This window comes from Phaenicophaeus curvirostris, chromosome 10 (genome assembly GCF_032191515.1).
Source record: "Phaenicophaeus curvirostris isolate KB17595 chromosome 10, BPBGC_Pcur_1.0, whole genome shotgun sequence".
In the NCBI taxonomy this organism is placed as follows: domain Eukaryota; kingdom Metazoa; phylum Chordata; class Aves; order Cuculiformes; family Cuculidae; genus Phaenicophaeus; species Phaenicophaeus curvirostris.
The window spans coordinates 20,064,042-20,083,157 of NC_091401.1; the positions used below are offsets into that span (position 1 = coordinate 20,064,042).

General features: G+C 48.2%; 1 protein-coding gene across 6 annotated transcripts in view; it reads left to right on the forward strand.

Annotated features, from left to right (window-relative positions):
• Nucleotides 1-3,087: 3,087 nt before the first annotated feature.
• The window catches only part of TNIK (TRAF2 and NCK interacting kinase), a 162,419-nt gene continuing 146,390 nt past the window's right edge, over nt 3,088-19,116 (forward strand). For 3 of the 6 annotated variants that reach the window (XM_069864560.1, XM_069864554.1, XM_069864557.1), the window contains exon 1: nt 3,088-3,198. In XM_069864560.1, coding sequence (XP_069720661.1) covers nt 3,142-3,198 — 57 coding nt within the window. In that variant the 5' untranslated portion in view covers nt 3,088-3,141. The remainder of the gene's footprint in view (nt 3,199-19,116) is intronic. The other 3 variants (XM_069864555.1, XM_069864561.1, XM_069864559.1) reach the window with 1 other exon arrangement.

Sequence of the window (19,116 nt, forward strand, 5' to 3'; positions counted from 1 at the left end):
ATCCCTCACCAGGATTTTCTGTTCATCTCCTGCTATCACTTTATACATTTCTCATGTCAGTGATACAGAAGGGTCCTCTAAATTTTTACCATTCTGTTAGACCACAGATAGATTATAATTAAATCCCAGTTTAGCTTGGGACTTTGCATTCATGCTGAGGATCAGGGCAATCCATTTATTTGCAGGATTGGGTACATATTTTTCTTTTTTAAAAAAATCCCTATGTGTTTCACAAATAATCCCCTGTATTCTTGGATGGAAAGCACATTAGAGCAAGCCAGCATCCTCTCTCATCCTGTTTGTCTTCCCCTCTCTCCCTGAGAACAATGAAAGCAGGAGGAAGTCTCGCATTGGCTTGTTACTAGTTTCCAGGCAGTTTTGCTTCCAGCTTCGCAACTATGAGCAAAACACTGCAATACCCAGGTTTGAACAGACACAGGCAACATCTGGTATCAAAACCCACCCCAGCACCACTAACCATTCAGGAGGGTTCTCAGAGGTGATGAGAAAGTCCCTGGTGTTTATTTTATTGCGCTTAGCATTTTGATCAAATTTCGAAGACTAATGACTACACGAGATATCGAGGAGTGGTGATTGGTGGCTTGGAAGAGGAGGATAAACGCAGGCAGGCTGCTGTCGCTGTGCAGCGCTGCGCGCCTCGCCCACGGCTGCCGACTTCCGCTACCTGCCACTTCAGCAGTTCATCACAAAAAAAAAATAATCACATTCTGCTGCACCCTCGCAGCCCTGCAAGCTCAAACACCAGCACTGCTGCTCCCGTCCCTACCCCTCACCAGCCCTGCTGCCATCAGGAATAATAACGCTAATAAGCAAGACACTGATGCAGCCCCTCTGACGTGCAGTATCCAGCGAGCAGAGGGCAGAGACGTCGGTGGCCCTGACTTCGGCAACCACCTCGGAGGATCCTGTTGCTCCTGGGGAGGTTTTGGCAGCTCCTTCTATCCTTTCATTCATCTGTCCCTCCCAGCCCAGTGCAGAGATGCTGTACCTCTGGCACCAGCTGCAGCACGCAGCCTCCCCACGACCACACAATTGTTTGTAATGCGCTTTATTATTTTTTTTTAATTACATCTCCAACCAGAAAGTGTAAGAAAATCCCATCCGCCTGCCAATTGACTCATGTGTAGGGTTTCCGCTTCCCAGATCTGCATATTGTAAGCTCCTGACACAAGTTGATGTTGTAAGTACAGCCTCCATACGGTTCTCTCAAAGGCAACAGATTTTTTATACATATATATTTATATATGGCACCTGGTTTGGCAGAAACCACATCCGGAAAAGGGAAATACAGAAAACAGTAAAATCTGAATCTACCTAGCTATTGCTGGCTTTGGAGGGGGGGTTGACTAATTCCAAAGACAGCATGAGTCTCTTATTCCAACTCAGGAACAGCACTGGGGTTGGTAGGGCTAGGACGGCTCCTGTATGCAGAGGGGAGAGATCACAAATCCAGGTCTGACATCTGGATCCAGCTGGAGAAGGGCCATTTCTCGACCTGAGCATCCCAAGGTGGATAAAGCAGATGGGTGGCTGCTCTTTTGGCCCCAAGCAAGATCAGGCTCTAGTACTTCCCAACACTCCAGCCTGGCAGAATTTGTGTTTGGCATCTGAAAGCTGGCAACTTTTGCCAGCAGATTTGACAGGTACAAGTGCTCTGGCGCTGGAGACGGGATCCAGGTAGCCTGGATTTTTCTTCCCATTCTTCGTTATAGGGGTCTACATGCTAAATAAACCCATTTGTGGGGCTTTGCGATGAGGTGTGGCAGGGCTGGGAGTCTGCCGGACGTGCAGGACGGTTTTCATAGGTGTCACCCTTGGGGTGCAACACTTTGGTCCGAGTCAGGACATCCCACTGGAGGGTCCTGATGCTGCTATGAAGTGGCAGCAGATGGCAGAGCTTACGTTGGATGTCAGTGTGCAGGGGCTGGGGACCGATCCTGCATCCCAGGTGTCAGTGTACGGAGACAGAGGATGGAGCCCACATCCCAGGCATCAGTGTACAGGGGCTGGGGACTAATGCCACATCCTGGGCATCAGTGTATGGGGGCTGGGGACAGATCCTGCATCCCAAGCATTAGTGTATGGGGCAGGGGGCTGATCCTGCATCCCTGGTGTCAGTGTACGGGGGCAGGAGACTGATCCTGCATCCTGGGTGTCAGTGTAGGGGGCCTGGGGACCGATCCTGCATCCCGAGTGTCAGTGTACAGTGGCTGGGGACTGATCCCACATCCCAGGCATCAGTGTATGTGGGCAGGAGACTGATCCTGCACCCTGGGCATCAGTGTATGCAGGCAGGGGATTGATCTTGCATCTTGGGCATCAGTGTATGTGGGTAGGGGACTGATCCTGCACCCCGGCTGTCGGTGTGCAGGGGCTGGAGACCAATCCTGCATCCTGGGTGTCAGTGTACGAGGGCTGGGGACCGATCCCACATCCCGTGCATTAGTGTATGGGGGCTGGGAACCCATCCTGCATCCCGGCTGTCAGCGTACGAGGGCTGGGGACGATCCTGTATCCTGGGAATCAGCGTACGTGGGCAGGGGACCGATCCTGCATCCCAGGCGTTAGTGTGGGTGGACAGGGGACCGATCCCACACTCCAAGTGTTAGTGTGCGGGGCAGGGGACCGATCCCGCATCCCCGGTGTCAGTGTACGCAGGCAGGGGACCGATGTCGCACCTCGGGCATCGGTGTATGGGGCAGGGGACCGACCCCGCACCCCGGGTGCCGGTGTACAGGGGCTGGGGACTAATTCCGCATCCCGGGTGTCAGTGTACGGGGCCGGGGACCGACCCCGCACCCGCGTCTCAGTGAACGGGGCGAGGGACCGGCCCCCCCGGTGCCCCCGCGCGGTGTCCCAGCCCGGGGCCCGGGGCGGGGCGGGGGCGGGGCGGGGCCGCCCCCTGGCGGCGGTGACGGGCAGCCCCGCTCCGGCCGGGGAGCGGCGATGCGGCGCGGCGCCGCCGCCATCCCGGCGCAGCCCCCGGCGATCCCCGCCTGCCCCGGGGCCCCCGAGCCGCGCCGCGGGCGCACGGGCGGCGGAGGGCGAGGACGGGCGGCCCCCCCCCGCGGCTCCGGGGACGCGCAGTAGCCGCAGCGCCCGCCCGGCGCCGGCCGAAACATGGCGAGCGACTCCCCGGCGCGGAGCCTGGACGAGATCGACCTCTCGGCGCTGCGGGTGAGGCGCGCAGGGCTGCGGGAGCGCCGTCCCCGTCCCTCCGTCCTTCCCTCTATCTCACCCTCCGTCCCTGTCCCTCCCTAGGTCCCCATCCCTCCATCCCTCCGTCCCCTTGCCTCCGTCCCTCTATCTCTCCATCCCTATCCCTCCCTCCCTCTGCCTCCATCCCTATCTCTCCCTCCCTCTGTGTCTCCATCCTTTCATCCCTATCCCTCCCTCCCTCTGTGTCTCCATCCCTCCATCCGTATCCCTCCCTCCCTCTGTCTCCGTCCCTCCATCCCTCTTCCTCCCTCCCTCTGTCTCCATCCCTATCCCTCTCCCTGTCAGCATCCCTATCCCTCCCTCCCTCTGTCTCCATCCCTTCATCCCTATCTCTCCCTCCCTATATGTCTCCATCCCTCCATCCCTGTCCCTATCCCTCCCTCTATGTCTCTATCCCTCCATCCCTAACGCTCCCTCCCTCTGTCTCCGTTCCTCCATCCCTATCCCTTCCTCCCTATATGTCTCCATTCCTCCATCCCTATCCCTCACTCCCTGTATGCCTCCATTCCTCCATCCCTGTCCCTCTCTCTCTCTATCTCTCCATCCCTCCATCTCCATCCCTCCCTCCCCATTCATCCCTCCCTTCCTCCCCCCTCCATCCATCCCACGGTGTGAAGGGATGCGGGGGCCCTGTGTGTGTCTGTGTGTGCCCGTGCGGCTGCATGTGTGTAAATATGGAGATGTAAATGCTCGCGTGTGCATGTACACGCCCGGAGCCGTGCGTATGCCCGTGTGTATGCGTGTGAGCACATGTGTGCCTGTACGCACAGCACCGTGTGCACGCGTGTCCGTGTTGCCAAGGGTGTGCAGGGATGCTGCCCGTCCACTGGACGTCAGGATGCTCTGGGATGCTCCCTAAATCCAGCTTTCCCACACTGGCACAGACCCCACAGCCTTTCCATCCGTCTCCCGCTGTGCTCCTTCCCTCTGCCTCCTCCTCCCACATGAAAATACAGCTCGTCGCGTACCCTTGAAACACTGGGCTTTTTTAAATGTGTCAGCCTCTGTGTCTCCCCTCATCCTCTGTCCGTTTTTCCTGTAACTTTCTTCCTTTTCCCCCTTTCCTCATCCTTTTGGTGGTAAGAACAGCTAGCTGGTATGCAGCACGGGGAATCATTTAGAGAGGCAGCGTTTATTCGAGAGGCAACAACGAGGCTGCTTCTCTCAACCTGCTGGCATAGATAAATAAATAAAATCAGGCAGAATCCACTGAAGACTTGCACAAATGTATTTTTAGAAATATTATTTGCTTCAGTGCATAAAAAAAAAGAAAAGAAGTCTATCTTTATTCACTTGCCCTACTTTCTTCCTGGTGAATTTCTGGTTGATTAACAGTGTAAATGATGGCTCAGCAATACACAGCATAGAAGAGGTTTGAAAGGGGGGGAGTTCAGCTTAAAAACGGCCCAGCAGTGCTTGTTCCCCTTGTAGGTGGAAGATGCCTTGGGAGAGGTTTCTGAAGCTGGTGGAGTTAATCCAGGGAAGTAGTATCATTTTTGGGGAAGGATGGAGGCTTGCTCCTTCTCACCCAACCCCTGAAAATAAAATTTTACTGTTAATATAATCTTTTATAACATCTGTGATAGGAAGTTTATCTGAACTAGGGCACTGTTTCTTTTTAAAACAGCATCCACGCGTGTTTGGTTTTGTGTGTTTGTGGCTTTTTAATAGCAACGCACACCAGATACAGTCAGGGGTTTGTTTTTGCTTGAGGAGGAAATGTATATTCCCTCCCTCCCCCTGAGACCCACAGGCAGCGCCTGGTCTGCGAGCAGAGTGGGGTTGGGGTTTCAGGGTAACCGGAGATGAGGGGACCTGAAACCCTGAGCAGTGTCGTGTGAGGGTGCGAAGCCACGTCCCCCAATCCAGGACCCCGGGGACTGATCCTGCTGCTTGGGCCTCTGCCCCCTCTCAGGGAGGAGAGCTGCTGTGGCGCTTTCCTGTAAATAATAAAAGATGTGTTGGTTTGTGAGTGAAACGAGAATAGGAGCTTAATTTGCTAAGGAATAGATCTTCTTCTAAACTAAGCTCTTTTAGCACTTAGAATAATTGTTAAAGGTCGTAAATCCAGCAGATAGGGCAAGAAGCGTGAATCATTCCACAGGATCTGAATCAGAAATCAATAGTAAATTTGCTGCCTGAGCACAAAACATGGCAGGGAGGAGTAATTTTCCAAGGCTTGCAAAATTTCATTTATTAGAAATGAAGTGTCACATTGCCGTGGGTTTGTAGATGGGGCTGGATGGAGGAGACGTTGCTCTTGCGCCTACGCGTTCGAAGGGGTGAGGGATGGCGGTGTGAAACGCTGGGAGCAGGTAGTGACTCAAAACGTGGCGGAGGGGATGATTTGTTCCCAGCAGCGAGGAAAGGAAACGCTCGGGCCGCTTATCTCCAAGTTTGAGTCACTGAAATGTTCCAGGAGGCTGGGTTTTATGAATGAGCAAACGCATATAAAACGGGTGGACCTTCGCCTGCTGGTTCACCACGTCCTTTGCTTTGGCTTCTCTTCTTGTGACACAAGGGCAGGAGGTGGCTTTGCAGACCCAGAGGTGGCTGTTGAAGGCTGAGCTCTGCTTGGCACAAGCATAATCCTGCACGCTGTCAGTAATTTCAGCTTCCCTCTGCCCGCTAGCTTGCAGGGTAGTATTTGTAGAGCTAGGCTGAAAGGTGACATAGGAGGTAGCAGATGCTTCTGTTTCTGCCACAGCAGAGTTTATCTTGGCCACGCAGTCGAGCTCCACCGCAGCAGCGCTTGACATGCTGGCGGCTGGGCCAGGAACAAAGCACTGAATTCTGATTAAAATGCACGGCCTGGTGCATCGACTAAGTGCACTTTGGGCTCACTCCTGCCTTCTTTGCGACGTGTTTCTATCCATCATTGTGCACCACGCTCATTGCCATGGTACCCGAGTGCCCTCGTGTCAGTGCAGAGGGCTGAGCGTGCAAGGAAGGGCAGGCTGAAGCCTTCTACATAAGAGAGATTCTTAAAATAGAGATATTCTGGTGGTGCTGCTGGTAACGAGTGTTGTTAATGTTGCAGAAAACTGTAATTTAAAATGACGAGGCCATTGAACAGGTAGTGCTGCATATTATACTGACAAGAGGATAAGATAAACTGTATTATGATGTTCTTTTGCATGGGCTGGGAGATATTTTTGCTAGTCCACTCAGCATGTTTAATAGCCAAATGCCCTGGCAGTGCTGTTAGCAGAATAATGATTAACATGGGGATTCGCACAGGCTGTTGACAGGCATGTTTGAGAAGCAGATTTTTGCAATGAAAGGAGAATGGGTGTGAGGAGAGATGCAGTGGGCCATGCTCTCTGGTGGTAAGTGCACAGCTGATCCCAGTAGGAGAGCAAACAGGAAGATGGGGCTGGGTTTGGGTTTTTTCCCCACCATATTTTTTTTTTTTTTTGTCTCAGCAAATGCAAGAGCCTGTCATCTTTTGCTGAAGGCAGTGGCCTTGATCCTTCTAAAATATTCAGGTCAATAGCTTTTCCTCTGCTGCATCCATCTGCAGGGAGGCCTCCGGCTGATGTGCTGGCAGTGGCTCTTCTGCAGTAGCTGCTACAGCTGGGTGCATTTGGGGCGCTTTGCTAGGTGTGTGGGAGGTGATAAAAGCTCTCTGGAAGGTAAACCTTTCTCAGGAAGCTGATAATCCCCCGGGGTGGGGCTAGCTTGGAGCTAGCAAACCTCCCAGCTGCTCTGTGTCTGCCCCAGCTGGAGGCTGGGGACTTGCAAGGCTCACCTGGGTTTTACAGGTTGGCTAAAGGTTTTCTGCAAGCATGGGAATTTTGAAAGAGCCTTTTTGGAGAAGGAGTAATTGCTTTCTTCATGTACCTGGATGTTGCTTTTGTTTTGAACTCCTGAACAAAGCCCAAGCTTTTATTTACTTCAGCGAAGTGCTGAGCATGCACTCTCTGGCAACTGAATCCTAAAATCATTAGTTGTTTTGGAAATGTTTGGCCTTTAATGCTCGGGCTTGGAGAGGAGGTAGCAAAAAATTTAGGAGCCAGTGGGTATTAGCTGTTGCTGGGAGGAATTGGACGAAACTCAAAAATGTCACTATTCTTCCTCTAGCTTTGCTTTGTATAGACGTGAAGTTTCAGTGGCCATTTGTTTGCATTAGTTGATCATTGTCAATGAAGATAAAAGCTCTGGTATTAAAAGAACACAAAACCCTAAACAAACATACTGGCATTGTCCTATTTCCAGAACTTCATCAGTTTATGGCATATTTCAGCATCATTAAAGATTTAAGAGGAGTTCTAATGGGGGATAAGCACTGCAAGCCACCACTCAGGAGCATTATCCTGGCAACGTCATGTTAGGTTTCTTCTTCCAGCACCTTTTAAAAAACTCTGCAGCTCAACAGAATTTGGGCAGCTTTTGCAAAGGTCACCTTCTTCCTAAATAGAAAGAGGAACAAATTTGACTAGAGATGACTTCTGGAGATTAAAAAAAGACATGAAAAGCTCATTTTAATTGTGCTGTATTTTACATGATGTGCTACCATGCAAAATTTGGAACATATCTTCAACAAATATATTTATATAGCTGTAATTCCTGAGAATAGATACTCTCGGGAGTCTTCCATGATGGACTTTATCTGTTCCAGAGTGAATGTGTAAGCTGTGGATCTTGGCTGTGTCCATGTACTTTGTATAGTTTTGATCCTTTTTTTAACCATAAAACCTTGGCAGCGCAATACTGGTCTCTGAATCATTGCAAAGGGGTGACAATGTCCAATTCTAAGCCTTTTTTCTGCATCTTGCTTCCAGTCCTTGAGCCAGGAGTGATGATAGCGGTGCAAACATTTATCTTCTATGCATGCATGTATATTCTTGTGTGCCTGCTCATGAAAAGGTACAACAGAAACAAGGCTGTCTTCTGTCTAATCCTTTGTCTTGGTTGATTTTTTTGTTTTCCCCCACCTTTTGGAGTTGTGCAGCCAAGATGCTGTTCTTCTGATCTTCTCCATGTGTCCTTCAGCATTGATGCTGTGACCACTCTTCCTCATTGCTGGAGGTCTTCCACAACATGAAAGCGTATGGTGTTTCTAAAGGCATGGAGAGTCTCTCTGTTCTCACTAGTGTTCCTGTGCTGGTCAGCCATAAAAATTAATAATTTAGAATGAATTTATATCAAAACATGTGTTTGAGCAGGTTGAAGTTTGAGCACCAGAGTTTTGTTGAATTGAGATTTGAAGGAACGAATGATATTTGATTGGTGTGCATATTTAGAAAAAAGTGTCTGATTTTTAATCTGTGCCAAGAAGGAGGCTGTTATCCTTGCTTTGTGAAGGTAGATTTATTTGCCCGGCTTTAGTAGATGTAGTGGTACAGTTGTATGAGGTGAGGGGGGAAACAGTTTCCATTTGATCTCTATGTAAATCTCCACAAATGAATGGCTGGGCTAAGGGAGAGGTGTCTTTGGAAGCTATCATTCATGTGGGGCCAGGTCACACGGAAGCTGCTCCGTGCTGCTCTCTGAAAACCCTTCTTGGACTCCTCCGAATGTACCTCCAGTCCCTTTGCAAGGGTAATTATAGACATCTGCCAGAGTTCTCTGCCTCCAATCTGCAGACTAAGGATGGAGTATTCATCCCTGTCTCATTTCTTCATGCCTCAAATATAAATGGGGAGAATCCTGTTAGATATCACATGCTTCTTCTGGTTACAAGCTACCAACAGGTGAAAGGGTGCACAGTGTGGATCAACAGCAACAGTAAAAGTTGTTGTATTTTGGGGTGGGGAGGATAGTGTTGAGGGTTCAGTACCTACCTCCTGAAGGCAGCTTCTCACCCAGGGATAGCATACATGCCATTTTCCCCTTGCTGCTAGCTGCAGAAGAGACCAGAAGCATTGTGGGGCGAAGCATAGACCCAGAGCAGAGCTGTGCTGGAAGTCTGCTCCTGGGGTTTTGGTTGACTCTTGTTCCTCACTGCTCGTGGTTTCAGCCCTGGCTGCCCCTCAGGTGCCCTGCTCACCTGTGGGAAATGTAGAGCCTCCATCACATGAGGTTTCCATTTGCAGATGTCCGAGCATCTTCTTTGCTACCTTTCACACAGACATTAAAGCATGCTGCAGGTCAAAACCTACTAGCCTAAATCATTGATAGCTCTAGGAAATGAAAGGTTGTGTTTCCTGCCTGTGAAGCCAATAGCTTTGATTTCTTCACTCTCCCCCTGTCTTCTCATCCTGTCCCTTTTTGTCACTTTGAACCAAGGCTGCACATTGAAACCAGTGAGCTCTCTGCTCTGGGCTCAAGGAAACAGTTTATGTAAGTGAGATTTGATATTCTCCATGTAAGTTGCTTGTGATTTCTAAAGGAGGATTGCGTAAGGAACACAGTCCTTGGAAAACAGACTCCCCATCTCTGTGTTCCACCTCTACGGGTGGTTTCAAGATGAACGGTGCGAGAGGCCAAGCATTCCCTTCTTGCAGAGGGATGAGGATGCTCAGCACGTACAGCTCCAGCCCTGGGGTGCTCCTGCAATGGCTTGTTGGGGAAAAGAGGAGAAGAAAAGCTACCAAGGTTGGAAAACACTGATAAGAAGTTTAGTCAGAAGTCAGTTCTATCTCTCTACACGCCTGATTTTATTTTGTAATGGCAAATCAGGAAACCTTCCTCCTCCCCTTTGATCAAGAATGTTGCTTTTCCATGTGAATTTTCTGCAGTGCTTGCCATAAGTTCGAAGTTGTGTGTTGGTAGTAAATGATGAATGATTGTAATCAGGCAGGGCAGCTTTGGAGTATCCAGATGCATCTTGCATAGCTGAGAACCAACATTTCCTTGTTTCATGATAAGTGAGCGAACCGTGTGTCAGGACCGTGTTCAGCTGCTGAGTTACCCTGAGTGCAGCAGAAGGCACGCACTTTGCTCCGCTGCAGATAACCAGCTCTCCTCTGCTACAGAAACCCTATTAGATATTAATGGTTTTGTGCAACCACCACCCCCCTCTTGCCAGTAAGCGAGACCTGAGCAGTTGACATGCTCCCATCCTTCCTACATACACACGCAGGCTGAAAACAACTGTGGCCTCTGGCGAGCACAGTAGCCGCTTAGTTTGTGCAGCGGGCTGTAAAGAACAAGTTGCTCTTCTGAGTAAAGCCTTAGCATTGCCAGTTTAACATCCTCTTGGTTTTAAGTGCTGTTGCTGCAGCGAGGGTGGGTGGATGTGTTTCTGTTCATGTGTGTGCATGTGTGGTTTTCAGCTTCAGAGTGCATGAAACCTTTTGTTACAGGTTTCGCTTGCGTCTTCCAGCAACGGCATTTCAGCATGCAAAAGGAAATAAATGGTTTTGAAAGCAACACTTTTTAGCAGACTGGGATATTGCCTAGGATGTATATTCCTTTATAAACTAGCAAAGAATCAAAAATTTAATTTAGGTGGCAGACACTTCCCCCCTTCCTTTTAAAATTCTCTTTTCTCCTAATTTTGAAACTAGTCAGGAAGAAGCCTACTGCCAGCTGAGTCATGTGTTCAGTGCATGACAGAAGTGACTGTTTGGGACCATGCCCTTAATCTGCTGCTTGGGGACTTTAGGATGCATTGGAGGCGGTAGAGCCTTTGCCAAGGAAGAGATCGCACAGCTTGAATCTAATAAAATGTGTCTAATAACTGCTGTAGCATGCTACAGAAATACAAGAGATCAAAGCTTCAGAGGCATTTATTTTCATAATTTGTGGGTCAGATCCTTGCAGGGCTAATTGGGTGCTGTTTGATGTCCAGGCAACAATAGAAATCTCCCTGTAAATCAGAATATATTTGCCACTTCCTTTCTTTCATACACAAGCTTAAAAGCTTACTATGATTTCATGATAAACTGGCAAAAGTGGAAGTGCAGATCCCCTCCCTGCCTCACCTCTATCTTTCTTAGCTGTATCACACTGTGGGCCAGATAGCTGATACAGTGACCAACATGGTGGCGTGTAGCTGTGGTCCTTCTAACGTTCATGCTCCAGGAGCACTAAGCCTGCTGAACTGAGCACTAAGCCTATGAACTGAGATGGAACCAGAGAACAAGCTTTGATGGTGCAGCTCTTGGCATCTTCCCTGCTGTAGCTCACCAGTCACAATACCCAGGTGGTACCTTGACTTTGCAGGATGGTCACCCCCAAAACACAGCAAGTCAGATATGCTGTGTGCTTTGTGGGAGCATTTATGAAGTTCTTGTATATTATTTTTACATAACTATATATATAAATACACAGCATATATATATGTGTATGTGTATATATATATAACACATTAGCATGGATCTAACTGTTCCCTCTTGAGGATAGCATGGAGGGCTGGCATTCCGATGACTGACACAGCCTGTGTCCCTGTACCTGACACACAGATCCTGTTCAAAACACGAGCCAACATTTTCCAAGCTACACGTTTGCATGGGAGATGTTGAATTAGCTGCATACCTGTTGTTGCACGTGAAACCTGACTGGAATGAAAAGGGTACAGTCCTTAAACTTGTGGGTGTTATGTTGCATCCTCCCACTGAATGTGCATGGTAGATGTTCATGGAGGGGCTTCTGTTGTGTGTCTGTAGATGCCACCATTTGGGGAGGAGAGATAGATGGATGTGCAAGGAAACTGCGTTCTTAGAGCAAAACCAGAGGCAAAGGCAACAAAATTAAAAGGGCTTTAAATGCATTTTCTGGCTATGCAGACAGGCTGTCTTGACTTCAATAAATCTTCAGCCTTTACGTATTGATTACATTCAGTAAATAGTGTGATGACTCTGCTCTTCCTATTGCTATTCTGTGGGGATCGGTGTGTTACTATGGCTGAAGAGGCTGTAATGGCTAAATGGGATTCCAGTAGTGAGAGTAGTTTACAAATGCTCTCCAAAGTGAACCTTGCAGCCAGTGTGACTGTGTTTGACTGCTATAAATATAAACACAGAGTGCTCCCTTGGTCACTGGGCTGGTAATGGCTGTTTTTTCTAATGGGCAAAACCATGGTCCTCAAGCCAGATGCCCCGCAGTGACTGTGCCCTGCCCTGGCAGGGATGCTTTCTTCTCCTGGTTCACTGACTGGGGAGCTGTGGTTTTGTGTGTAGGGTGAGTGGAGGGAGCAGGAATGGAGGAGAGAGGCTGGAGTCCTGTTGAAATATGGGCCTGATTGTCTAGAAAATGGGAAGTGACTGAAAATACCTGCTTTTCTACCTGCCTTGCTCATGGCTTGTGATAGTTTCTTCAATATTCGTGTGCCGTTGGGCATAGAATTGTTTGAGGTGGAAGAGACCAATAGGGGTCATCGAATCCAACCTCCTGCAATGACTTCAACTATGCCCTGTTGCTCAGAGTTCAAAGTGATTTTGCTTGTTGGGCTTGGAGGCAGTGCTGCCGTGTAGCAGCCTGAAGGTGATCATGTGAGAGCATTGGGCAAGCTCCAGATCCTTGGATAATTGTCATGATAAAGTATGCACGGAGTGGGAAGGTGGCAGGGACAGCAGCTTGTTGTAACTGTGGAGCAGCAATGGGAGGAGGGATAGAGAACTTTAGATGCCGTAGTTGAAAACCATCCAGAAGACTTTCTGTTGACTTGCCCATGTTTTGTGACAACATCTAACTGCACCGTGGTTTAAAAGCTCTCCCAGAGGCAATTTGGGCCGTGAGGTGAAATCCCAGGTTGCTCCATAGGATGGCCAAGATAGCATGGACGAGGTGTAAAATTAGCATAAAAATATACCTTTAATTCAACCTGAAGGAAATAATTGAAGACTAGTTGTCGCTTATGATGGTGACCTCTGCCAAGATGACTCATGCTGCAATATAATATGAGTCACTTGTTAATGATGGCCTGTTAAGGAGAAAGTGCCAAATCCTGGGAACTTCTTCATTGTGTGTTATAAAAGCTAGGATGAGGAGCAGTGTTCAGTATATTGTTGCCTGAAAATAGCTGATACTTAAGAGCACTGAAGCACCTCTACTTGGCGCTGGGGGACTCTAGCATGAAAAGGCAAAGGCCCTGAGCAGAAATGCTGCTTCATTGTCACTCTGTTAAACCAAGGCCAGAACACGCTTTGTACCTCTCCTCCCCAGCCTTCTGCATTGAGGTGATGTTGCCTGGGGGTGGGGACCATAACTTTCCTTTCTGCCAGGTGGCTCAGCTGGATGGAGGGCAAGTGCCCACTGGTGGGAGGGAGGTAGGTGCTAAGTTGTGCAGTGAGCATGGAAAGCCTTGGACACTTTTGAAAGGCTGCCTGTCAAGCGCTTAGCATGAGAGAACAGGAAGGCAGGAATGAGATCCTCCATGGGCAAGACCCTGGGGTGCAACTAATGGGGAGCCCTGGGCTGAAGTTGGGAGCCTGGAGGCAAAGAGCTAACAGTCGGTGTCCATGTCATCCCCTGCAGCGAGGGCTTTGCCAAGCACAATCTCTCTGTGGACTCCTCGCTTCTGACATCTGCCAAGTGGGTGCAGGATGAGAACTTTTTTATGGCTGTAAGGAACCTGTGGTGCTTCTGAAGCAGTTGGCTTGAGCACTCGCATGTTAATCATCTACTAGCTGTCTTAAATGCTTCCTTGTATCGATCTAGTATTTTTCCTCAGTAAATGAGGTTTTGCAATCCACAGAAGAAGCTGAGAGCCTGGTGTGGAAGTGCTTGTGAGTAGGGGCAGGTGCTCACCAAGAGGTGATAGGTGGACTAGCTCCTGGGCTCAGCCTAGAGATCAGTGCCCCAGGTATGCTCTTCTCTGCCCTTTCATGTAGCAGAGGGATAAGAGGAAGGTACGGCAGAAGGGCACTTTTCTTCTGAGAAAGAGCTTCTAACTTGTCAAAAGCCTGATGATTTTATCCATAGTCATGAAATCCTGTGAAGTCCTGACACCAGAAATAAACTTGAGAGGGGAGTCTTTTTTCCCTAGTTCTCATAATTGTAGAGAAGCATGGAAAAAAGGCCTTCTTAAAAGATCGTAATCCAAAGTGCAAATGGAAGACTCCAAGTAGTTTATTGAATGTTCAGAAGAAAAAGCTGGTGATAAATATGCGAGGCCTTGCTTGCTTCTTCCCCTGAATGATGGACCACAACAGCTGGAGATCCCCAGGCTGCTTTTGCCACACTTGCATTTTCTGGCTGAAAGGCTGTCTACTTTCACCATCCCTCACCTTTGCCACCTGCTTCAAGGTGTATTTTGCCCTCTGAACCTTGCCTGTTTGCATTCCAGACTGCACTACCAGGTCCTACCGTCTTAGGGAGCATCAGTGTGGTCCTCAAGGAGATAGTAGGGTGGTGGTAAAGGATTATGGATGTAGGTTGAGGTTTGAAGAGATAAAAAAGGATGCATCTAAAGATGGAAAGCTTTGCAACCAGATAGTGCTGTCAAGGCAATTCTGAAGCAACCAAAGGGCACTGAATGTGTAAGTGGTGGCATTACAGAAAATTGATGTGTAGGACCTTGGAAATGGAGAAGCATCTGAAGAATGGAGGAATGTCTCTTCCTGAGAAGAAACTGCCAGTGTAGTGGGACCTAAATCTTCTACACATCTTTGTTTTGTCTTGCTCCTTTGATAATTATCACACTCTTTATCAAGTTCCCACTGTTAGTGTAGTGGTCCTGCTGCTGTGGCAGCTTTTGGGATCTGCAGTCATGCCTCTCTTGCCATCCTTGTTAGCTTCAGCACCAGAGGGGACCCACGGTAAGGAGGGGTTTTGCTCTTTGGTAGAGCAGAGAAATGCTGTTGATTTGCATGAACAGCTGGATCCTGGGTGCCAGCTCCTCCTGGGGTAATCTCCAGACTGTCCCTTAGACCTGTGTGTGCCCTGGGAGGATCATAATTTCTTTGCCATGAGCAGTGTTGTGGTTGCTGTGTTGGGGTAGAACACGGTGGGCTGAAGGGCGGCTTCATGTCTTAAATGTGTTCAGGCCTGGGAAGGTGGAATGTCTTTTACATGGAGACCTGTACTTCCAAGGTGTACCAGCTCACATCCCCTTGAAAAGCAGGTAGGGTGAAAACGTTACACTTCTGAATAGGGAAAGGCTTTATCATGTGGTTCAAGGGGAGGGACGTGTTCTAGGTGGACAGAAAAACAGAGCAGTGTGGTTGACAAGGGAAATGGGGCCTAAGTTCAAAGCTGCAGTTGCTTTCTCAAGACCCTTTCACAATAAGTTGTGGTTTTGCTTTCGCTAGTTGATGTCACCTCTTCCATGCTGCTGGTGTAAAACCAAGTGCCTGCACGGAGGAAACGTCCTCGAGAGAAGATGCAAGAGCCCTGCTCATTATCAGAAATGAGTAAAACTGCTCCAAGCTAATCTGGCTCCCTATAAATAGAAGTGGTGGTAGGGGGAGGGACTGTCTTATGTGTTCGTTTGCCCTTGATTTTTGTGACATTTTGCTGCTCTATATTATGTGCCTTGTAGGGGAGACCATGTGTCCTGGTCACACTGAAGCAATTCACGAGAGCACGTGCTTGTGTCAGAAACCATCGTGGAGGAAGGCTGAGAAGCACGTTCAGAGTTTAGCAGTTAACTCACAAGGTGCAGTTTTTCAGGTTTACTCCCTCACTCTCCTTACAGCTTCACACCTCTCCTTTGGTGTGGTCCTAAAGCCTCCCCTGGGGCAAGTCTGAAGAAGTGATGTGACTGGCAGTGAGATGGGATGGGTTGCTGGTGCTGCAGAGGGCATCCATCATGCGTGCACCTCACCAGAGAGAGTCATGCCTCAGTTGAAGGTTGCGGCATATACTTAAGGAAAAAGGCATATACTTAAGGGGAAAAAAAAAGAAAAATGCCATTTATGAGACTTAATTACAGTATTATTGATATTCAGCATTTAAAACCCAAGTTTCATAACTGCCTTTTGACATCAGCATTTTTGTTCTTTGTCAGTATTATGCGAGCATCTCACCTTGTGATCATGGAATACTGAAATGTGCTTTCTAATGCTCGCCCTCTGTTACTCAATGAGTCCATAAAACCTCCTCTCTTTTCCATTAATTATGGAACAATAAGATATTCTCTTCTTATCTTTTAAAAAGAGATGAGGTGTTTTTTTTTTTTTTTTTCTTTCTTTCTTTCTTTCTTTTTTCTTCTAGTTCTTGGGCCAGCTGCTCCTCTGAGATCTTTCTGTGCCATGTAGTTAGACCAGAGTGGACGTACCTTGTGTCCTTCACTGCATTTTGCCACTCAGGTGGAAGTAGGAGGTTTATGGACCCATCGTAGGAGTAAAGGTCTTGCTGTACTGGTACAGTGGCTGTTGCTGGCACGAATGTGGTTGATAGGATCTACCTACAAGGTTAGCTGAGATAGCTGAAAGATGGGAACAGGTCCAGATGGGGTAACTTTCCGTTCTCCCCAAAAGAGCTGAGCTATTGCCTTGCTTCTTGATACTCTGTTGTTTTCCAACTGGAATTTTCTATTCAACACCTGAAGAAGCCCTTTCTGCATCCAACCAGAAGTGCTTGGAGTCTCCCTGCCAAAGGCTACATTGCCAGGGTAGAGCAGAGCAGGAGTTGTGCTGTAAGCAAGGCTCTGTGAGCTGGGCTCTGGTCTTATCTCTGGGAGCACCTGTGCTGGCTCTGGATTTCTCTGTCTCCACATCCAGCTTTTGAAGGACAGGGAGGGTAGACTGCTAACTTCTGATCTCTCAGTTCTGCCACTCAGTGTCATCCAGAGTAAAGGTGAGGAAGGGAAGACTTTTCTGTTTTGTGGTGGTGTTGTCTCTGTGGTTGTTCTGCAGGTGACTAAATAGAGGTGATGGGGTCTCTGAATAGGATGCTCTAGTAGAAGAATCTTGCATTATCTCCTTGACTTACATTTACTGAGAATTTCATCTCCTCTCTGAGCTGTCTCAAGAAGAAATTGTTGGTTTTCTTCCTCTCTGTAAAGAGAAAGAATTAAAATTTCTCTCTAAGCGCAGATGTAGGGTGCATTGCAGTTCAGTTTGCCTCAGTACACTGGAGAGGATACGTCTCCAGGTTCCATGGCCAGTGCTGCTTCTCCACTCTTTCTACATCACTTTACATACACATCTGGAGATGTGTAACTCTTTTCAGATGCTAATGAAGAGTTTAGAGATAAGATCCCCTGCGAGGAAAGGAATGCTAGGATGTTCTCCTAGCAAGGGAAATCAAGATGAGGAGGGGTCAAGCATCTTCTCTACATTCGCTTATAGGCAGTGCAGCCCTGGCAGAGCTGGGAGTAGAAGTCAGACCCTCTGGCCTCTCATCCTGTGCTGTAGTCATTAAGCTGTGCTCTCCTAAGATGAGATAATATGTGGTTTTGGTGCCTGCAAGACTTGATGAGCAAATTCCTTTGAATAAATGCTTTTCTTCTATACTTGCCAACAGAAAGTGAGGTTTGGGGCATGAGGGAAGGGAAGTAACTTGCAGGTTTTGATTTTCAGAAGGGAAATCAGATCGAGGATAATACCCAAAAGGTTAGAGTTCTTGGAAGGACTCAGTGGTGGGGATCACATCCTGTGTCACTGTTTTAGAGGAAGTGATGTGGGAAATAAAAGGTGCAACCACGCTGCCAGCAGCCTGATGGAGTTTCAGTATTACTGAACAATTTGAATCTCTGGCAATGGTGAGGTGCAGTGCTGGAGTTTGTTTGGGCACCTGGATACATGCTAAAGTTAACAGCATTAACTTTATGCCTGAATGTTTGGATTCTTGATGGATCCAGTTGCAGAACTTTGAATTTTCTTACGGTGTGAATTATAGTACAGTACTTGGTGTCACTCTGACCAAGAACTCTATCCTGGCTTCTTGCAGTCTGCAGAGCACTTGCAGTCTGGGGAAACACTGATAGCTGAACTGGTTTCCCAGCATAATGAAATATGGATGACAGGGGCATCTTGGTCTTGTAGTAATTTGTCTTCCTTGCTGTAGCCTGGGGCTGTGAGGTGGACCAGCTCAGCTTAGTCTGCACTGTAGTTGCTTGCAAGAAAGTTGCTGCAGCTGCCCTCCCCTCTGGCTGGGAGAGGTGATGATGGGCCAGCCAGGTCTGCTAGGTGGGATGAGTTGTTGCTGGGTGCTGCAGGCACCATTCTGAGGATTTAGGGTGGCCTGGCAGAGTTTGTTCTACTTTACTTTTTGAGACAGTGTGGTGCTGCTGAAACTCTTTCATGTATTTTACTTCTGGTTATGAGCACCCTTGTCTGCTTCTGTAGCTGTGAGCTCTTTGTCTTGCCCACGTGGGAAGCTGTAAGTTACTTCATCTGATAAGGCTTTTCTTATCAGCTCTGACGTTTATTGTGTAGAATTCAAATTATTGGAAGAACTATAAAAGAGAGGATGGAGCCTGGGGATTCCAGCTGAGCTGTTGTGTTCCTCATCCCCATGCAGACCAGTGAGATGTAAGTGGAAAGTATGAGTCTCTCCATTTGTCTAGCCTGGGCTCAGGTCTTGGTCATCTATCCTGTCTAGAAAGAAGCAAATGTCCTGAGATGGCTTTCCCTTTCCTTCCTTACTTTGTGCAGCGTCATCAAAATGCTCCTTTTGGCCTTTTAAACTCATCTGCCTGCTTGTGAAATATTGAGAAAAGCTTGGGCTGAGTTTGCATCACTGTCAGTGGGTTGCATCCTTTTGGGGTGGCTTTGATCTCACTTATTCCGTGCTGAGTAATTTACACTCCTCTCACACGAGCAGCAGCTTCAGTGGATATGCCGCCCTCTGAGAGTCTGGCCCTTGCAGGCTCTCTCAGTTTTTCCTAATGGTAAGCATTTTAATGGTATTAAAGCTGCTTATCTAAGTCTTGTGCTTTTTTAGAGTCATTAACACCTCTGCAAAGAAAGTGTAAAACTCTAGTAAGTCAGCTGGTGGCACTTTGCATTGATTTGAATGGTTACCCTAAATGCCAGCAACAGAAAGCTGGGCTTCCCAGTGCTGGTGAGGGTGGTTAGGAAGAGTGCTGTGTGCTTAGGT